The 18,266-nt window shown below is 41.1% G+C and overlaps 1 protein-coding gene across 2 annotated transcripts in view; it reads right to left on the minus strand.

Annotated features, from left to right (window-relative positions):
- DNAH7 (dynein axonemal heavy chain 7) overlaps positions 1–18,266 on the minus strand; it is a 252,745-nt gene that overhangs the window by 2,051 nt on the left and 232,428 nt on the right. For both annotated transcript variants that reach the window (XM_032354246.1, XM_032354245.1), the window contains 4 exons: positions 12,058–12,288; positions 8,279–8,431; positions 6,733–6,910; positions 2,255–2,358 (listed from right to left, as the gene is read on the minus strand). In XM_032354246.1, coding sequence (XP_032210137.1) covers positions 2,255–2,358; positions 6,733–6,910; positions 8,279–8,431; positions 12,058–12,288 — 666 coding nt within the window. The remainder of the gene's footprint in view (positions 1–2,254; positions 2,359–6,732; positions 6,911–8,278; positions 8,432–12,057; positions 12,289–18,266) is intronic.

Genomic DNA, 18,266 nt, shown 5'->3' on the forward strand with positions numbered 1-18,266 from the left:
CAAATTTTGGAATTCTAATTTTGTGAACAATGCTGTTGGTATTCTGATAGGGATTGCATAAAATCTGGAGATTGTTCTGGGTAGTGTGGACATTTTAACTATAATTCTTCCAACCCCTGAGCATGGGATGTCTTTGCATTCGTGTTGTTTCCAATTTCTTTCATCAGTATAGGTCTTGCACTTCCTTGGGTAAGTTTATTCCTAGGCATTTTGCTCAAAACTCTTTTTTTAGTATTCTCAGAACTATTTTCGGAGCCAACTAAATGAGAAAAAATAATTATTTTCACCTGTCAAGGAACATGTTCTCTATGTACTCTTTACCTATTCACCATACTTACCTGGGGAGGACTTTTGACTGTTTATATCAACAACCACAAAATCATACATACTTTCAAAGGGAACCACCACCACTGATAATCATGTCACCATATTAATTTAATACAGGCCAATCAAAAAAGTCTGAAAGGATTTTGTCAGTGATTCTAGAGCTTAGATCACCTCTCCCCATTTTAGGTGGCTATTTTAAAGGGGCCAGTGCACACATCATGCTGTTTCAAACCTAGTTGCTTTCCTTTATTCCTATAATATACCCACTTTATTTTTAGGAAGTCATTAGCCAAGTTCCTAAAATATTAAGCACTGTTAAGCCTAACCAACCTAACCAATCTCAAAAGAACGTGGGGCAGGTTGGTCTCTGAAAATAAGCATAAAGAACAAACTACGGTAATAAGGAGGAAATAGTGTTTTGTTTTAAAATCTAATTCGATTCCTTTTTCCCTTATAAAGTGGAATCCTTGAGCAGATGCTGGCTTGACAGCCCACTGTTCACAGAGTCCTCTTTCAGGTTTCTCAGGTCTAAATAAATTGTCTGAAGGAGTTAATAATGGTGTTAGTGTATGCGTCTCCCACATTATTGTGGAATCCATAGAGCTGTTTTTGGATGTAGTTAAATATGAGGACTCAACAACACTTAATGAGTGTATTTCATCTTGGCCAAAACCACATTTTCTTAATGAGAATTTTTTTCACTAAGTGACTTATGTAAGAGAATCGTCCACTTACAAATACCTTCGTATTCACTGCGAACTACCTTGAAAGAGCTTCCAGGTCTACCCCAGTCAACTCTTGAAACTTCCCTGTGACTTTGAATTTGGGTCGCCTGTTTAAAGCTTTCTGTCCATGCGCAGTATCTTAGCATAGAGGTCAGGTTTCTGGGAATAGCTCGTCCCTCACTGTTCCCGTTAGGATTTTTGCCCGTCGGAGCTGCTCCCAGGGTCCCACAAACAATACGTGTAAATGCACAGCCTGTATTTTATCGCACCATCCCAGGCAGGCCTTTGCAAGTGTATGAAAATTTGTCTAGTCGTTTTCTCATGATTCAGTAACAGATGGAAACAAAATCTTCCATAGCTTAGTTGGCCCATACTGAAGATTGGTTCCTAGCAAACACGTTTTTATGGGGTTGGCTTTCATATAGTTCTCTTTTAGTCTCTAAGTATCATTTTTAGGTCAAAGTATATGTAAGAAATATATATGCATATGTGGATGCATGTATATAGTCCTCATTCTTTCTGGATTCTGTATCTGCAAATCTGCTTACCACTAACATTTATTCATCATCCTAGAACAGTACTCTATTGTACGATCATTCACATGCATACGCAGAGCCTCAAAAAATGTGATCCACCAAACAAGTACTTTTCCAGCTGAGGTTGAACCTGGTGACACTCTGTTTTTCTATTTCACCTCTGGTAAATGGAAACAAGTTTCATTTTGATAGGTTATTTAATAAGGAGTTTTTTGCATTTTTGTTGTTGTTAGTGATTTCCCTGTTTGAAATGGCCCTAAATGTAGTGCTCAGATGCTCTCTAGTGTTCCTGAGTGCAAGAAGACTGGGTTGGGCCTCAGGGAGAAAATACTGTACGGCTCATCCAGGCATAAGTTACAGTGCTGTTTTCTCTGAGTTCGATGTTAATGAATCAAAAGTATATATTAGATATGGCATTTTTAAGGAGACACAAAACAAGTTATGTCTTGATTGGTTAACAAAAATGTGACCAGAGGAGCGTAGAAACTTAACCTTGTGCTTCTCCTAGGAGCTGCGGTTGAGCATTCACTAATTCCGTGCTGGCAGGAACTTAATAAAACATAATTATCATGATGAGAATGTCTGTATGTGGGCGTGTGTGTGTGTGTGTGTGTGCGTGTATAAAATAGTGTCCCCCACCCCCATGTTAGTATATCAAATACTAACCACAGGCACTGTGTCATAAAGAATTTTGGGATGTGATTCTGCAAGTTTCTTGGTCTTTCTACTCCAGGAAGCTCCATCCAGAAATAATCCATGAATGAAAACACCTAAATAGAAAAGAAGCAGGTTAATACAACTGTTTAAATATGTATTTGATTAAGTTCTGAATCTAAAATTCCTCTGAGTGCTCTGCAGATGGTACCAGGTCAGCAGCCCAAGGCTTGTTCTAAAGTAAAAGCAGTATTCTCAGTGCTTTGTCTTAACATCCAGATTCTAAGAATATCTATATTCTTCCTAGTCAACTCAATACTAAGATTAGATGTGGAAGATAAAAGAAATTTTAAATTAGTCTATGGGAAATTCTCAGTCTGGGTGAACAGTACCAGATTTATATTTTTAATTGGCCAATGGTTATAATGTGAGAGGCCATGAAGTCTGCAGGAAAAATTCTTAATGCAGTTGTAGGGACTCAGTGGCTTCGAGGCACCATGTGAAGAAAATATGCTTGTGCAGATCTCTAATATCATGAAAGTTATCTCTCTGTCCCTCTTTCACAATTTACCCTCACTCCCAGATCTCTTCTTAGTCTGAGAGAACACATGGGTGACCTCCTTCCAGAACGTAATTCATAGACTAACCACAGAAGAACACAAACTAGGAAATCCCTGAAACTCCAGTCAGTTCTCGGTCCTTTTGTGTAAAGCTTCACAAATTGAATCCAGGTGTACGTACGTGAAAACATTCCGTGTAATGGTTGCACAGATGTGAAGGGAAGCAATGTGGAACTCAGACCTAGGTCTTAGTTCCTAATTTTCTGTGTGACCTTGAGCAAGTCATTTAACTCTGGGTATATTTGGTCCTCTGAGAACAACTAGAAAACATTTGCAGAACAGTAATGCCTACTTTCTGCCTTGTAGAGTCGTTACGGTCAAGTCAGCTGATACTAGTGAGGTAGTGTGTGGAAGTCCGTCTGGGCCGTCCCGTCCAGTGGGACTTTCTGTAATGAAAGAAATAAGCCATATCTGTGCTTTGCGGTGTGGTAGTCATTGGCTATTAAAAACCTGAAACATGGCTAGTGTGATTGAGGGACTTTAATTACAGCTTAATTTTAAGAGCCGCACGTGGCTAATCTAGTGACGAATGTTGCCTGGGGAGGAAGACTCCCTCTTCTCTCAGTTTCCACTGACGGAAAGAGCAGTGGGAGTAAAACACCAGTTTTATTAACTGGCGAAGCACTTGTCCAGTAACTTTTCAACGATTGTTCTGGTAAAGCTAAATTGCAAAATGCACCTTAAGCCTGGAACGATGTTGGGGATAGACCTGCCCGAGAGAGAGAGGCTGGCCGGTAGCCTCATCCTACAGACTGATTCTCCAGCCCTCTCTGAGGCCTCCAGGGCAGCCACAGTAATGGATAGGGATAGGAAAACAGAAGCCTACAGACAGGTCCAAGAGAGCCATTTGATACCCTGCCCCACTGACTTGTAAGCATGGCCCACTGAATCTCTGGTTTGAACTAGTCAGATGGTCTGTTCTCCACTTGGGGAAGAAAGATAAAGTCAGAAAAAGTAAACAGTTCATTTCAACACCTAAGGAAAGTGGCAATAAGGATAACATTTCCTCCAACCCAGCAACAATTTTACAGGAAATGCGATGGAGATCTACAAACACGGTTTTCTTCCTCCTGGTCAGGACAGGCCATAGGGAAGAATCAAGATCTAAAAGGATCTGAAAGGACAAGTAGAGGCTGGCTGGGTCCTGGCTCGGAGCTGCTCCTACTCTGGGCCACAGCCTTTGCCATCTCGGCGATGCGGCTGACATACGGTGTCGGCTGCGGCTTCTTTAGCTCCTCTCCATTTTCTGCCTCCTGCTGTATAACATCCGTCACTGGGGACTCTGAGTCCCCCATTAGTACTAATGATTCTGATAAGAGAAATCTTAGAAAGTACAGCTAGAATGTGTGATTCCAAACTTACATGGATTTTCAGTGGCATTGTGGCCACGTCACGAGTCACTTTAAGAGTGACCTTTTTCGTTAAGTTCAATTTAATCCTAGGTAAGTAAGGCTGACTTCTTTGTGAGCCCCAGAACCCAGAAACAGGCACACACTAAAGTGTGTATGAAAGAGACCGGCTGGTGGCATGGTAGAGAGAAACTCTGGGGGAGAAAAAACACCTGTTCTTCCCAGGTGTGATCTGGGTTCCTCCCATGACGGTCCCATGAGAAAGTTGTTCTTTGGGAAAAGCTCATCGCTCCAAATCCTTCCATGGAATCTGTTTCCTTTGGGTAATTAGCTAAGTTGGAAGGAGAAAATAAGAATGACAAAAAGACTATATTGTGGGTATCTGTGTTTATTGGTGAAAACGTGTGTGTGTGTGTGTGTGTGTGTGTGTGTACAAAGCAATAAAATTCACAATTTACTGTCTATCAGCAGTAATTCACGAATTACTGTCCATCAGCTATTATAAATCAGACCTTGGCTGATACTTCAACATTCAGTGAAATAGTTCATTTAATCGATGGCTACGCTTCACTGCATGATCTTAGAGCACAGAGTGGTCCTCACTGATCCTGAACTGTACTTTATATCTGCCCCACTATTTTCCAGATAATTTTGGATTTTGCTACATTTAGATCTTGAATAAGAACAGTTGTGGGTTAAAGTAGTAAATCACTGTAAAAAGAGATACCAACGACCTTGTGCCATGTCTAAGTTCAGCGTATAATGACTGGCGATTCAATAGTTTTATCTTTAATATTACGTAGTTCATAAACTTCAGGCAATGCGTTGAGTAATTGTGTTTTTTAGCTGAGATCAAAAAAACCTATATTCTGAGGGACATCTATACTAACTAGCCTTCAATTGAAATGTCATTTTCCCTGCCTTTTATCATAATGATATGAGGAGAATTTAGAAAAAAAAATCTTGCAACTGAATTAAATACTTTAGAGTCAACCATAGGTTCTTCAAGAAACTTTCCTTGAGAAAGGTGATAATGTTTTCAAACTTGTACTTCCACAAAAAATACTCAGCAGGCCTTTGAGAAAGCAGCTAGTGAAGCATAAAAGCCAGACGGCGTGGGCTTTGGTCAGCTCTGCCTGTTGCTGGCCGAGACACCCTGGGCAGGTTAGTTAACTCTCCGGAGCCTTTGTTTCCACCTAATGGGGGGTGTTCTGGACCCAGCAGTGATACAGAGCAACTCCATGCCCCACTCTGATTCCCTTTTACCCAACTTAGTTGGAACCAAATTATTTATCCTTCTTAGTATATTGCTTATCTATCTACATTTTGACTTTTATTAGGACAGGGGAACTTAAATATCTATTTTATTGGGGCACCTGGGTGGCTCAGTGGGTTAACGCCTCTGCCCTCGGCTCAGGTCATGATCCCAGGGTCCTGGGATCGAGCCCCGCATCGGGCTCTCTGCTCATCAGGGAGCCTATTTCCCCTGCCTCTCTCTGCCTGCCTCTCTGCCTACTTGTGATCTCTGTCTGTCAAATAAATAAATAAAACCTTTTAAAAATATATATCTATTTTATTGATCTCTCTTACAGCATGTGTTACAGTGAGCTGTACGGAGAATGTATTATTTTAAGGCTGATATAATGGAAGGAACAATAAACAACACCTTAGCAGAAGGTTCTTACATGCCCTTCGGGTATTCAACAATATGACCATTCTGAGTGTGTTGGGAATAAAAATAAAAGAAAAGAGCAACTGTCCCAGGATTAAGTCCTTGGAAACTCCAGTATTCAGAGGAGGAAAAGCTAGCAAAGAAGCATGAATGTGTCCAGTGAGAGAATCAGGAGAAACCCAGGGAGAAGGATGTCTTCAGAAGGAGAGTGGTGTCCACGGATGAGAACTACGAGTTTAAGACGAAGACTGAATTCATGGGATTTGCCAATAAGGAGGTCATTACTCACTCTGTTTATTACTAACATCAGTTTATTGGAGCGGATGAGAGGTAGATGGGAACTAGGAAGTGAGAACCTGGAGAGGGCATGTAAAGACAATTCTTTGAAGAAATTTGCTATAAAAGGGAGAGAGACATGGGACAGTTGCTGAGGGTATGTGGATGTTAAGATGGTTGGAATTCTTTGTTGATTTTTTTTTAAAGATTTTATTTCTTTATTTGACAGACAGAGAACACAAGTAGGCAGAGAGGCAGGCAGAGAGAGAGGAGGAGGCAGGCTCCCTGCTGAGCAGAGAGCCCGATGCGGGGCTCGATCCCAGGACCCTGGGATCATGACCTGAGCTGAAGGCAGAGGCTTTAACCCACGGAGCCACCCAGGTGCCCCTGTTGATTTGTTTTTAAGGTGACAGACTGTAAAAGTATAGTGCATGTTGGTAAGAATTTCTTTTCCTCAACTCTTTGAGAGTAACATACATGATGATGAAAATTCTGACAGTTGAGCAAAGCAAGCAAGAACGTTTTCTGTTCCGTATCTGGATCGAAGCTGACTCGTTTTGTCTGCGCACTCACCGTCTTCCGGGGCGTGCTTGTACTCCTTGTCCTCCATCACTTCGTAGTCGAACCCGAGAAGGTCGATGGGGATGGTGTATTTCCTGGCGTAGTTCTGCTGGGCACCAGTCAGGAAGGCTTGCGTGAAGAAGAAGCCGGAGAGCCAGAAGACCGGAGGAGGGCCAACCTCGTACCACTGCTGCGGTGACACAGCACATGTGTCGTGAGGTTGGAGCCTTTCAACTTTGAATACAACAACAGCTTAATAAAATTCACCCCAGCACTCCCCCTGTTATGCTTTAGGTAGACTCATAAGTGAGCCAACACATTCAGGAAAAAAACTTGACACTGTCGAGGTTTTAAAAAGCTACTTATTCAGTGTATGTTCTGACTTCCATTTCACAACCATTGTCTCAGCTGGGATGTCACAATGTGGGTTAATGCAGAAGTGAATGTCTCTGTATGTGCCTAGTGATTCCTTCCAAAAAGCTCCACACAATGATGAATATCTGATATACGTTGTTGCACAATATATCATGTTCCATAGTTGACTAGATCCCTATAACATCTGGTAATATTTTTCCCATTTTTTTCTCTCTCATCATTGCTGTCCAGTAGAATATTCCTTTGGAAGTTTTCCCACCTACTTTACCAAAATACAATAAAATCCAACATATGGAAACACAGTATTATACAGAGAAGTTATTAAAGAAACCATAGTGAGAGCTTAAGATATTATAAATATCAAAGATACCCAAATAATTCTGTTCATATCATACTTTAAGAAGCTAATTGACTACTGATTTTAAATAGAAAATTATAGAAGTCAAATGAGTTTGAAGAACTTTTCCCTGTTAGAGTCCAAGGTAGAGCCTCCATCGTTCAAGAATAATCTTGTTTCTTTAGTATCAACTCTAGTCATAACAAGAAGGCCTGTGTTATTCAAGGAAAGTTGAGTCATTTTATCCCTGCAGAAATTTTCTCACAGGCAGTTTTGATGCATTATGAACAGTATGTAGGAAATTAATACTTTTAATGAATATAATTAATAACATAGTTAAACACCAGTATTGCCGGATAATTAGGAGACAGGTTTCTGCGCACTCAACATTTCCAAGACAATTCGCCATGGAGATTATTACCGTGTTGGGCTGAACCAGCAGTCTACTGACTTCATGATCTGGAAGAATGCTGGACAAGGAAAAGATAATGCTGCTTGCTAGTAGCTTGCCTGGCTTTCTAAGGTGCTCTGCTCTAGGAATCTATTTTGATGCTTAGTATTTAAGGTAAAAAATCAACACAACCAGTTGTTTTCTCTCTTCAAGCATCCCTGACTTGAGTGTGTTGTTTACCAAATCTGAACACCTGTTCCTAAAGAAGCTTTCAGAGATTCTGTTTTCCATATTCGTATTTTGACAGTTCAGTGTAACAGTTACATACATTATATGCAATACTGAGTAGTGGTCATTTGTGTCTGGGATGCACAGAAAAACTAGAGAGTAATGTCACATTAGGCATCCTGATGAAAATGAAATGAAACCATATATGATAGTTTAGATGAACTCACTTGCAAGAATTTCAGTCTTGAAAGGAAGTCATTCACATAGCTCCCAAGTGGTTTAAGGCTTGGGTATGATTTTCCCATCCACATTCCTGGAATTTTGACATTCAGAATGCTGCTAACCACTTCTTCAAGATCTGTAGACATCACCACAAGCCCCTGAAACATTTGGTTAACATGATAATACTGATTTTGGACACCCCTCTCTTAAACATCCTTTTCATTATCCTTTGTTTAAACTTGTGATGAAAGCTGAGTCATATAGGAAAAAAGAAAAGATACATTCTTTTGCTGACAGTAAGTCATGGAGTCATTGAACTATTCCTTACAAAATATTGACAATTTTACTTTTAATCAAATTTTTGTGAAAAATTTTCTTACTGGGGTATAATTGACACATAACATGGTAGAGTTGACCCTTGAACCAATGGATTTGAACTGTAATGGGTCCATGTGGATTTTTTTCAATAAATACATTGAAAAAAAAATTTTTTTTGAGATCTGTACCTATTTGAAGAAACTCACAGATGAACCAAATAACCTGGAAATAATGAAAACTTTCAGAGAATGGTATTGTAAGAATACAGTACATTATACATGTTATGTGTTGACTGTTTATGTTATGGACAAGGCTTCCAGTCATCAGTTGGCTATTAGCAGTTAAGTTTTTGAGAGGTCAGGAGTTATATGTGGATTTTTGGCTACAAGGGGTTCAGCAACCCTAACCCTCATGTTGTTAAAGCCTCAACTGTATTAGTTTCATAGATACAATATGATGGTTTAGTATTTGGATATATTGCAAAATGGTCACAATAGTCTGGGTAACATCTGTCACCATACATAGTTCCAGTATTGTTTCTTGTGATGAGAACTTTGAAGATTCACTCTCAACAACTTTTGAATTTGCAACACAGTATTACTAACTACAGTCATTGGGCCATACATCGCACTCCCATGGCTTTTACGTTATAACTAGAAGTTTGTGCCTTTGACTTCCTTCAGCCTTTTGCCCACCCTGGAAAAATCTTAATACTCAGCTTCTCACTAGCTATTAAATCACAGACTAACTTGGACTTAGTTTACTGCCCTTTTTTTTTTTTTTTTGCCTTTAAAAAAAATTTTTTTTAATTAACATATAATGTGCTGTTTGCCCCAGGGGTACGGGTCTGTGAATCATCAGGCTTACACACTTCACAGCAAGTTCACTGCTCTTTTGAATCGACAACTGTTACATCTCCTGTCTTCTTAAAAGAATAGTGATGAATATAAAATTAGAAAAATTGTATGAAATCCTTTGGAAAGTTAAAATAGTCTCAGTTCCACCTATGAAGTCTAACTGATCTTATCCCATTTTGTTAATTATTTAAGTAAACTCTGCCCAACATGGGGCTCAAAATCATGACCCTGAGATCAAGAGTTGCACGCTCTACCAACCGAGCCAGCCAGGAGCCCCAGTCTCACCCATTTTGAATCACTGGTGGACATATGTGAAAACTTTGAGGCCTTTAAAAATTACTGCCTCCTTGATCTCACAGTTGGGCCAGTTGCCATCATCGCTTCTCTTTTCTCTCTAGTTGACAGAATTACCCCTACTAACATACGGAGAAGATTTTAGAGTAAATTTAATATGTTCAACACCCACATTTCCTTTGCCTCCTTTCCCAAACCCACTAAAACAGCAGTAAAAGAATTTATGTTTTAAGGGCATAAGCCTACAAGTGCAGAAAAAAGTTAGGGCAGGGCAAAATGGCAACACAGTTTTGGGAGCTAGAAAGCATTTGGACTGTTGGCAGGTGATGTTGAAGTCGGGCATTAACCGGATCCTGACCAGCAGAGGAGAAAGCCAAGCAGCAACCAGACATCACCGGGGAATACCCAGAAGTGTTTGGAACTGAGGAAAGTGAGGAGTGGAAGGTGCTGCCCAATGAGAAGGGTTATTGAAATTGGGTTTCAAAAACAGATTTCTAGGACTTCTCCCACAAATCTGCACATTGCCTACCTTGAATGAAACGTGCAAGGGAAAATAAGAAATCCCTGGGGGCTGCCAGGCTCAGCTGGGGAGCAGATTACCACCCTGAAGTCAGGAATCACATGAACGAATGTACACTGGATGCGGAGATCCCCGAGCCCATCCTCCTCTTTGCCCCGGAATACCGGAAACCAGGCCGTTCTCTCCCAGGAAGGACACAGGAAGAACCAGGTCAAGGAGAAACCAAGGATCCTGACTGCTGCTTAGCCAAACATTCCAGCCAGAGGACACCGCAGCCAGCCCAGGAGACCCCGCTTTCCATAATAGCTCCTATTCAACCACTTAGCTCCTCCTCCCAAGCTACAACAGAAACAAGCCCGGCTGGAACGTCGCTAGGACCATTGCTGGCCGCCTGCACACTTGCTCCCCCACAGTCCTTCCTGCAGGGGTCAGAGTGAACTTCTAAAAATATGAAACAGATCATTTCACTTTGTTGCTTCAAACACTCTGAAGACCTCCCCTTACTTTTATTTTTCAGAACAAAAGTCATGATCTTCAGCATGGCCAACAAGGCCACGATGAGTCTGTGGTTCTTTCTGTCCTGTTTCCCTCAGGCTCACTCCACTCCAGCCCCAGGAGCCTTTCCTAGTGTTCCCGGACCAGGCCAAGCCTGTTCTTCTCATGGTCTTTGCACTTACCATATCCTCAGCCTGAATGTTCCATGGTTTGCCGTGAGGTTCAGACCCCTGCGGAAGGGTCAGCACCTTTCACTTTGTGTCAGTCGTCTGACACAAAATGGGTTTCCCACCCTTTCCCACCCATCACGGGAACTTAACATTTATCAAAATTATACATTTATTTTAAATTTTTATCTCCCTAATCAAAACTTCACTCTATGGGGGCTCCAGGTGCCTCATTTGGTTAAACATCTGACTCTTGATTTCAGCTCAGGTATGAGACTAAGCCCAGTGTCCAACTCTGCGCTGGGCGTGGAGCCTGCTCGGGATTCTCTCCCTGTCCTTTGATCCCTCCCCACTGTCTCACTCTCTCAAAAATATATGTGCTGCCAGGGCACCTGGGTGGCTCAGTGGGTTAAAGCCTCTACCTTTGGCTCGGGTCATGGTCCCAGGGTCCTGGGATCGAGCCCCGCATCGGGCTCTCTGCTCAGCAGGGAGCCTGCTTCCTCCTCTCTCTCTCTCTGCCTGCCTCTCTGCCTGCTTGTGATCTCTGTCAAACAAATAAATAAAATTTAAAAAAAATATATGTGCTGCCGAAGTGAGCACTCTCTCTCAAAAATAAAATAAAGATTGGTTGTTTATTTTTTTTAAAGGGTGGGAGCACACCTGGTGGCACAGTTGGTTAAATGTTCGACACTGTTTCCAGCTCAGGTCATGATCTCAGGGGCGTGAGGTCAGGCCCCGACTCAAGCTCAGTGTGGAGTCTGCTCAGTTTCTCCCCCTCCCTCTGCTCCTCCCCCCACTCTTTTCTCTCTCTTTCAAATAAATAAACCTTTAAAACTTAAGCTCTATGAAAGCAAAGGCTTGGTCTTTCTTACTCCTTTGTGTTTTCTTAGCATGTATCCTATCTAGCAAACTATGCCATTGAACACACTCCATAATTCCTCACCCACTTACGAACTGTCACCCCCAGAATCCTACATGGTCTTCCAGGGCAGGGATTTTGCTTCTCTCCCCAGAATGCAGAACGAACAGTGTTTGCACACAGTCTCTCCCCCAGTAAATATTTGCTGAGTAAAATGAATGATAAGTTATTGCAAGGATTTTTCTTTTATATATATCCTTGTATATTTCCTTACCTTGATCGCTTTTTGAATATCAATGCATGAGTCCCTTATGGTCTGCAACAGTTTATTGAACCGTCCCATCTCTTGGACAAGCACAGTGTTCATGCTCTGAGTATACGTTGTCGGGTACCTCCTCATCGCGGCCTCAACGTCAAAGTTGTGGGGAAGTTTGCCCAAGATGTCGCCAGCAACCTCATCTACGACTTCATCTGAGGATTTTGCACCGGCGTCTGCTGAACGAGACTGTAAAGAATTCACGCGAACAACGAGAACTCCTCAGTAAGCTGTAGGGATGGCTGAATAAGAAAACTCCGAAGGTACATTTTGTGCGAATGAGTACTATTCTCCTATTTTACCAATGATGCTTCTCTGAACAAGACGGACTGAAGTGGTAAAAACAGGCATGGGATGGGGATTCAGGAGAAAACCAGTGTTAGGGAGGAAGGAAGAGGGCGTGGACAGTTGTCACGGGCAAGAGAGGGTCTAGAGCAAGACAATGAGCCGCACGCTGGGCTACGTAGGTGGAGGGGTGGATGGCGCCGAGCAAGGGAGAGAAGCGTTTATGTCGGTGGGGTCCTTCACAAGTGGTGAGCTTTAGCAGCCGGGAGAAGGGAATTTGATCTTGCCTTGAGAAGCTTGCCACAAAATATATTTGCCAATAACTCTGGTGCCTACTGGTTGCCAAAAGCAGAGATATAGTTTTGTCCTTGAACCAGAAGGGCAAAGAAAATTAGCTCGTCTCCTCAAAGCAGTTGCAAGAGTTATGGAGAAAGGCAGACTTTAGGGATCCACACTCAAACAAAGGAAGGGGAACTTCATTTCAATTTTTATTTTTTATGTTTATAGTGGCAGGGTGCGAATGAATCTATATATTTTTGGAAAACCATTTAAATCCTCACAATAAATGAATGTGTGTATGTACTTGCGCATGCACGTTGAGAGAAAACAAGCACAGTTAGGATATAAACGAATATATCTCATATTTTTCAAGCCCTAGGAAATTGTGTTTAGTCTTATTTCAGATTTTGTATTTCCTGGTTTCTTTACTGGCGCTTAGGCATAAACGCAAGAGCTCTGCCAAAGTAACATTCCCAAGACCAATATTTCTTATTCTAATTTTTTTTCCTGTTCTGTTTTTTTAAGATATTTTAAATACATAATGTAAAAGTTTTGTCATTGTTAACTTGCTCTCCAAACTCTGCTGTTCTGGTCTCTTTGCCACTGAGATGTGGTAAACCCAATGTAGAAGCAATGAACTCCTGCCTACCCATTAGCATAATTGTACTTGCCAATCTGAGGGTGAGGATATTGAAAGAGGCTGTTTAATTACATACTGAGAAAATACCCCAAGTGTATTTAGACTTATCGGTTTGGTTCTGAGTCATTTTCTGTTGGAATGAACCTACTGTTGTATGTGTTCTGTAATGTGGCACACCCCATCAACCTTAAATAAAGCCAAAAGCCACCCTAAATGTCCTGTTGTCACTCCCCTGTGTATCACATGTGTCTAATACTCCTGGACATCTACTTACTCATGTCTGTGCATATACTTTTGTACTCAGGAAAGAACTGATTTTAGTGGAATTAACATATGTAAATATGGATGTAAAAAATGGTCTTTTTTCTTTCTCCCTTATTGGAAAATGTCATCAGACAGTAGACCACAGTGAGGAGTACCATGGACTCTTCCATCAAGGACAGCACACCACTTTATCCTCCTAATACGGTTCTTTTAGCTCCCCCCACCACACGCCATCGTCTCTTATAATCTGCCCTGCTCGCTCCTGGCCCATCTTTAGAATCCAGAAAAAGTTTAGCATTATGGTTCAGAACGCAGATTCTGGAGCCAAACTACTGGGATTCAGACTGCTTTGAGTCCTGGCTTGAATTTGTACCTTCAGCAAGCTACTTAATCATTCTGTATCTGTTTTCTAGCTGTAAAGTGGGAATAATAAGCCCTTACCTCAGAGGACTGCCGTATACATCGCACTGTTACGCACGAAGCACTTGGAACAGTGTCAGCATAGTCAGTACTATGTCAGTGTTGGCTACTATCATCATTATTCTGAGATTCCATAAAAGTAAAAACATCCCTAGAAGTCAGTTCGTGGGATAATTCACTGGACCAAATAAGTCTTCTTATTCAAATTTTACTCAGTCACTAAGGGAACTCTTACCATTTGGACTAATCTGCTTTCAAAAATGAAAGAAACCAACGACTGAGCATTTCTGCTAAAGGGAGAGTACAAGAGAAGATCTCCTAGTAGAAGAGCAAGATTAAATGTTTTTTATTCAAATACACTGACTCGTGCCTATGGCATGCTGAGTTCTAATGCCTTAAATTACTCTCTGACATGTGATTTTATTTATGCTCTCATAAGTGGAACTGCATGTCTACAAAGTGTCAATGATAGTTTTCTCCTCAACCCTTTTGTACATCCTTACTTCCTGTTGCAAGTCTTGAAATATGATGGAATCTGATAAAATGCTGATGTGAAAGAAACTTTCTATGTAAACCACGTTACATGTTCTGGAACATTTGGAGAAGATAAGTCACTTTATCGGTTGCTGTTGAATTAGTAAGAGACTAGGAAACAGGCAAAATTTTAGACTGGATTCTGGCATCAAACCTCTTCCCACGTATCACCACGCCCACCCCGCCGCACCCTGCAGGGCCATCCTCCCCCGGGCAGGTGTGACCGTGAGCCCAGGGGGCAGGCGTCTCTCCCAGCGGACCCACACAGGCCCCCTGCGCGCACCCAGGCCACTGACCACACACTGCTCCGAAGCGTCAGCTTCAGTGCTGGTGGAAAGAGATTTTATTTGCTTATTTATTTAAGAGAGAGAGGGGGGCAAAAGCATGTGCACAAGAGGGGATGAAACAGAAGGAAAGGGAAAGGGAAGAGGGAGGAATCTCAGGGAGACTCCGCACTGAGCATGGGCCCAGCTTGGGGCTCAACCTCATGACCCTGAAGTCATGAGCAGGCCCGAAACCAAGAGTCAGATGCTGAACTGAATGAGCCGCTCAAGAGCTGCTCTCCTGGTGGAAATAGGACCAGGCTTTCTTGCACTTTTCCCCCTTTCCTTTGGAATCAGGCTTAGAGGTTATTGTTTGTTTGTTTTTTTCTTTCTTTGGATCATGCTTCCTTCCTTTCTTTTTCTTTAGAAAACTATCTTATAGTTTTTTGTTTGTTTCTTTGGGGGTTTTTCTTGGCCCCTTTTCCTTTTTTCAGATCAGGATTTTTTTTCTTTTTCAATCAGGCTTATTTTAACAAATCAAAGCACACCTAGTTAAAGGCCTAAACACTCCCTATCGCAAGAACCGAGGAACTCTGCAGAGGACTGACCCGTGAGAAGAGCAGCCCAACCACGAGGGCAGCGCACACAGCACAACGGAGACGCCTGCGGGAGTGCCAGGCCCTGGACAGCATGTGACTCCTAGTCTTACTCTCAGTCAGTAAGTAATTAATAACAAAAATAACAAGTATTCAAGTACCCGAAGACAGAAACCCAGACATAATGCCAAGATGGGGGAATTCTCTGCTAAAGAAAGATCAAGAAGAAATCACAGCCAGGGATTTACTCAAAACAGATACAAGCAATATGTCTGACAAAGAATTTAGAACAGAAGTCATAAGAACTCTGGCTAGACTCAAAAGAAGCACAGAAAGCACCAGAGAAACCCTGGCACAGAGATAAAAGACCAAAAAACTAGTCAGGTCGAAAAGAAAAAATGCTCCGACTGAGATGCAAACCTGACTGTATGTAATCACTGTGAGGATGGAAGGAGCAGGGGACAAACAGGTGATACAGAAGATGAAATTATGGAAAATAATGAAGCTGAGAAGAAAAGGGAAAGAAAACTATTAGATCATGAATATAGATTTAGGGGACTCGGCAATTACATAAAGCTTGACAATAGCCATATTATAGGAGCCCCTGAAGAAAGAGTGGGAAAAGGGGGCAAAAGGTTTATTTGAATAAATTATGGCTGAGAACTTCCCTAATCTGGGGAAAGAAACAGGCACTACAGTCCAAGAGGCACAGAGAACTCCTCTCAAAATCAACAAAAACAGATCAATACCGAGACATATAGTGAAACTTGCAAAATTCAAAGATAAAGAGAGAATTCTGAAAGTAGCGGGAAAAAAAATGCTTAACCTACAAAAGTAGATATATAAGGTCAGCAGCAGGCTTGTCCACAGTAAGTCGGCAGGCCAGAAGGGAGCAGCATGAAATAGTCAATGTGCTAAGGGGAAAAATATGTCGTCCAGTATACTTTACCCAGCAAGGCTGTCATTCAGAATAGAAGGAAAGATAAAGAATTTCCCAGATAAGCAAAACCCAAAGGAGTTTGTGAACACTAAACCAGCCCTGCAAGAAATATTAAAGGGTGCCCTTTTAGTGGGAAAGAGAGACCAAAAAGCAATAAAGACTAGAAAGGAAACAGATACAGTCTAAAGGAAGAGCAACTTTACAGTTTTAAATGGCACTAAATCATATCTGTCAATAATTACTCTGAATGTAAATGGATTAAATGCTCCAATCAAAAGACATAGGGTATAAGAATGATTAAAAAAATAAGACCCATGATACGCTGCTTACAAAAGACTCATTTTTAGACCCAAAGACACCTGCAGATTGAAAGTGAGGGGATGGAGGACATTTTATCATGCAAAAGGTCATCAGAAGAAAGCTGGAGTATCCATACTTAGATCAGACAACTTAAATTTTAAACCAAAGTCTGTAATAAGAGATGAAGAATAGCACTATATCATAATAAAGGGGTCTACCCAACCAGAAAATCAAACAATTGTAAATATTTATTCTTCTAACTTAGAGTCACCCAAATATTTAAATCAATTAATAACAAATATAAAGAAACTCACTGATAATACAATAATAATAGGGAACTTTAACCCCCCACTCATAGCAATAAACAGATCATCTAAGCAGAAGATCAACAACGAAACAAGGGCTTTCAATGACACACTGGACCAGATGGACTTCACAGATATCGCCAGAACATTTCATCCTAAAGTGGCAGAATACACATTCTTTTTGAGTGAACATGGAATATTCTCCAGACTAGATCACACACCAGGTCACAAATCAGGCCTCAACCAGTGCAGAAAGATTGAGATCATACCATGCATATTTTCAGACCACAGTATTATGAAATTTGAAGGCAACCACAAGAAACAATTTGGATTGACCACAAACACATGAAGGTTAAAGAACATCCTACTAAAGGATGAATAGGTTAATCAGGAAATTAAAGAAGAAGTAAAAAATTCACAGAAGCAAATGAAAATGAAAACACAGTAGTCCAGAAACATCTGGGATGTAGCAAAGCAGTCAAGGAGGGAAGTATATAGCAATGCAATCCTACCTCAAGAAGCAAGAAAAATCTCAAATACACAATCTAACCTTACACCTAAAGGAGCTAGAAAAAGAATAGCAAATAAAGCCTAAAACCAGTAGAAAAATGGGAATGATAAAAGATTAGAGCAGAAATAAGGGATACAGAAATTAAAAAAAGAACAACCGAACAGATCAACAAAACTAGGAGGTGGTTCTTTGAAAGAATTAACAAAATTGATAACCTGGCCAGATTTATCAAAAAGAAAAAAGAAAGGACCCAAATAAATAATCACTAAAGAGAGGGAAAGATCACAACCAACACTGCAGAAACACAAACAATTATCAGAGTATATTACGAGCAATTATATGACAACGAATTGGGCCATCTGGAAGAAATAAATAAATTCCTATAAAAATATAAGCTACCAAAACTGAAGCAGAAAGAAACAGAAAATTTCAAGAGACCAATGACCATCAAAGAAATTAATTAGTCATCGAATATCTCCCAAGAAACAGGAGTCCATGGTAGATGGCTTCCCAGGGGAATTCTACCAAACATTTAAAGAAGAGTTAGCACTTAATCTTCTCAAACTGTTCCAAAAAATAGAAATGGAAGGAAAACCTCTAAACTATTCTATGAGGCCAGAATTATCTTGACTCCAAAACCAGACAGAGCACCTACTAAAAAGGAGAATTAATGGGCCCCTGGGTGGCTCAGTCAGTTAAGCATCTGAAGCTTGATTTGGTCTCAAGTCATGATCTCAAGGTTGTGAGATCGAGCTATGTGTCAGTCTCTGTACTCAGCATGGAGTCTGTTTGCGTGTTTTCCCTTCACTGCTCCCAGCCCGTTTCCTCTC

The sequence above is a fragment of the Mustela erminea genome, chromosome 8, assembly GCF_009829155.1.
Source record: "Mustela erminea isolate mMusErm1 chromosome 8, mMusErm1.Pri, whole genome shotgun sequence".
NCBI lineage: Eukaryota > Metazoa > Chordata > Mammalia > Carnivora > Mustelidae > Mustela > Mustela erminea.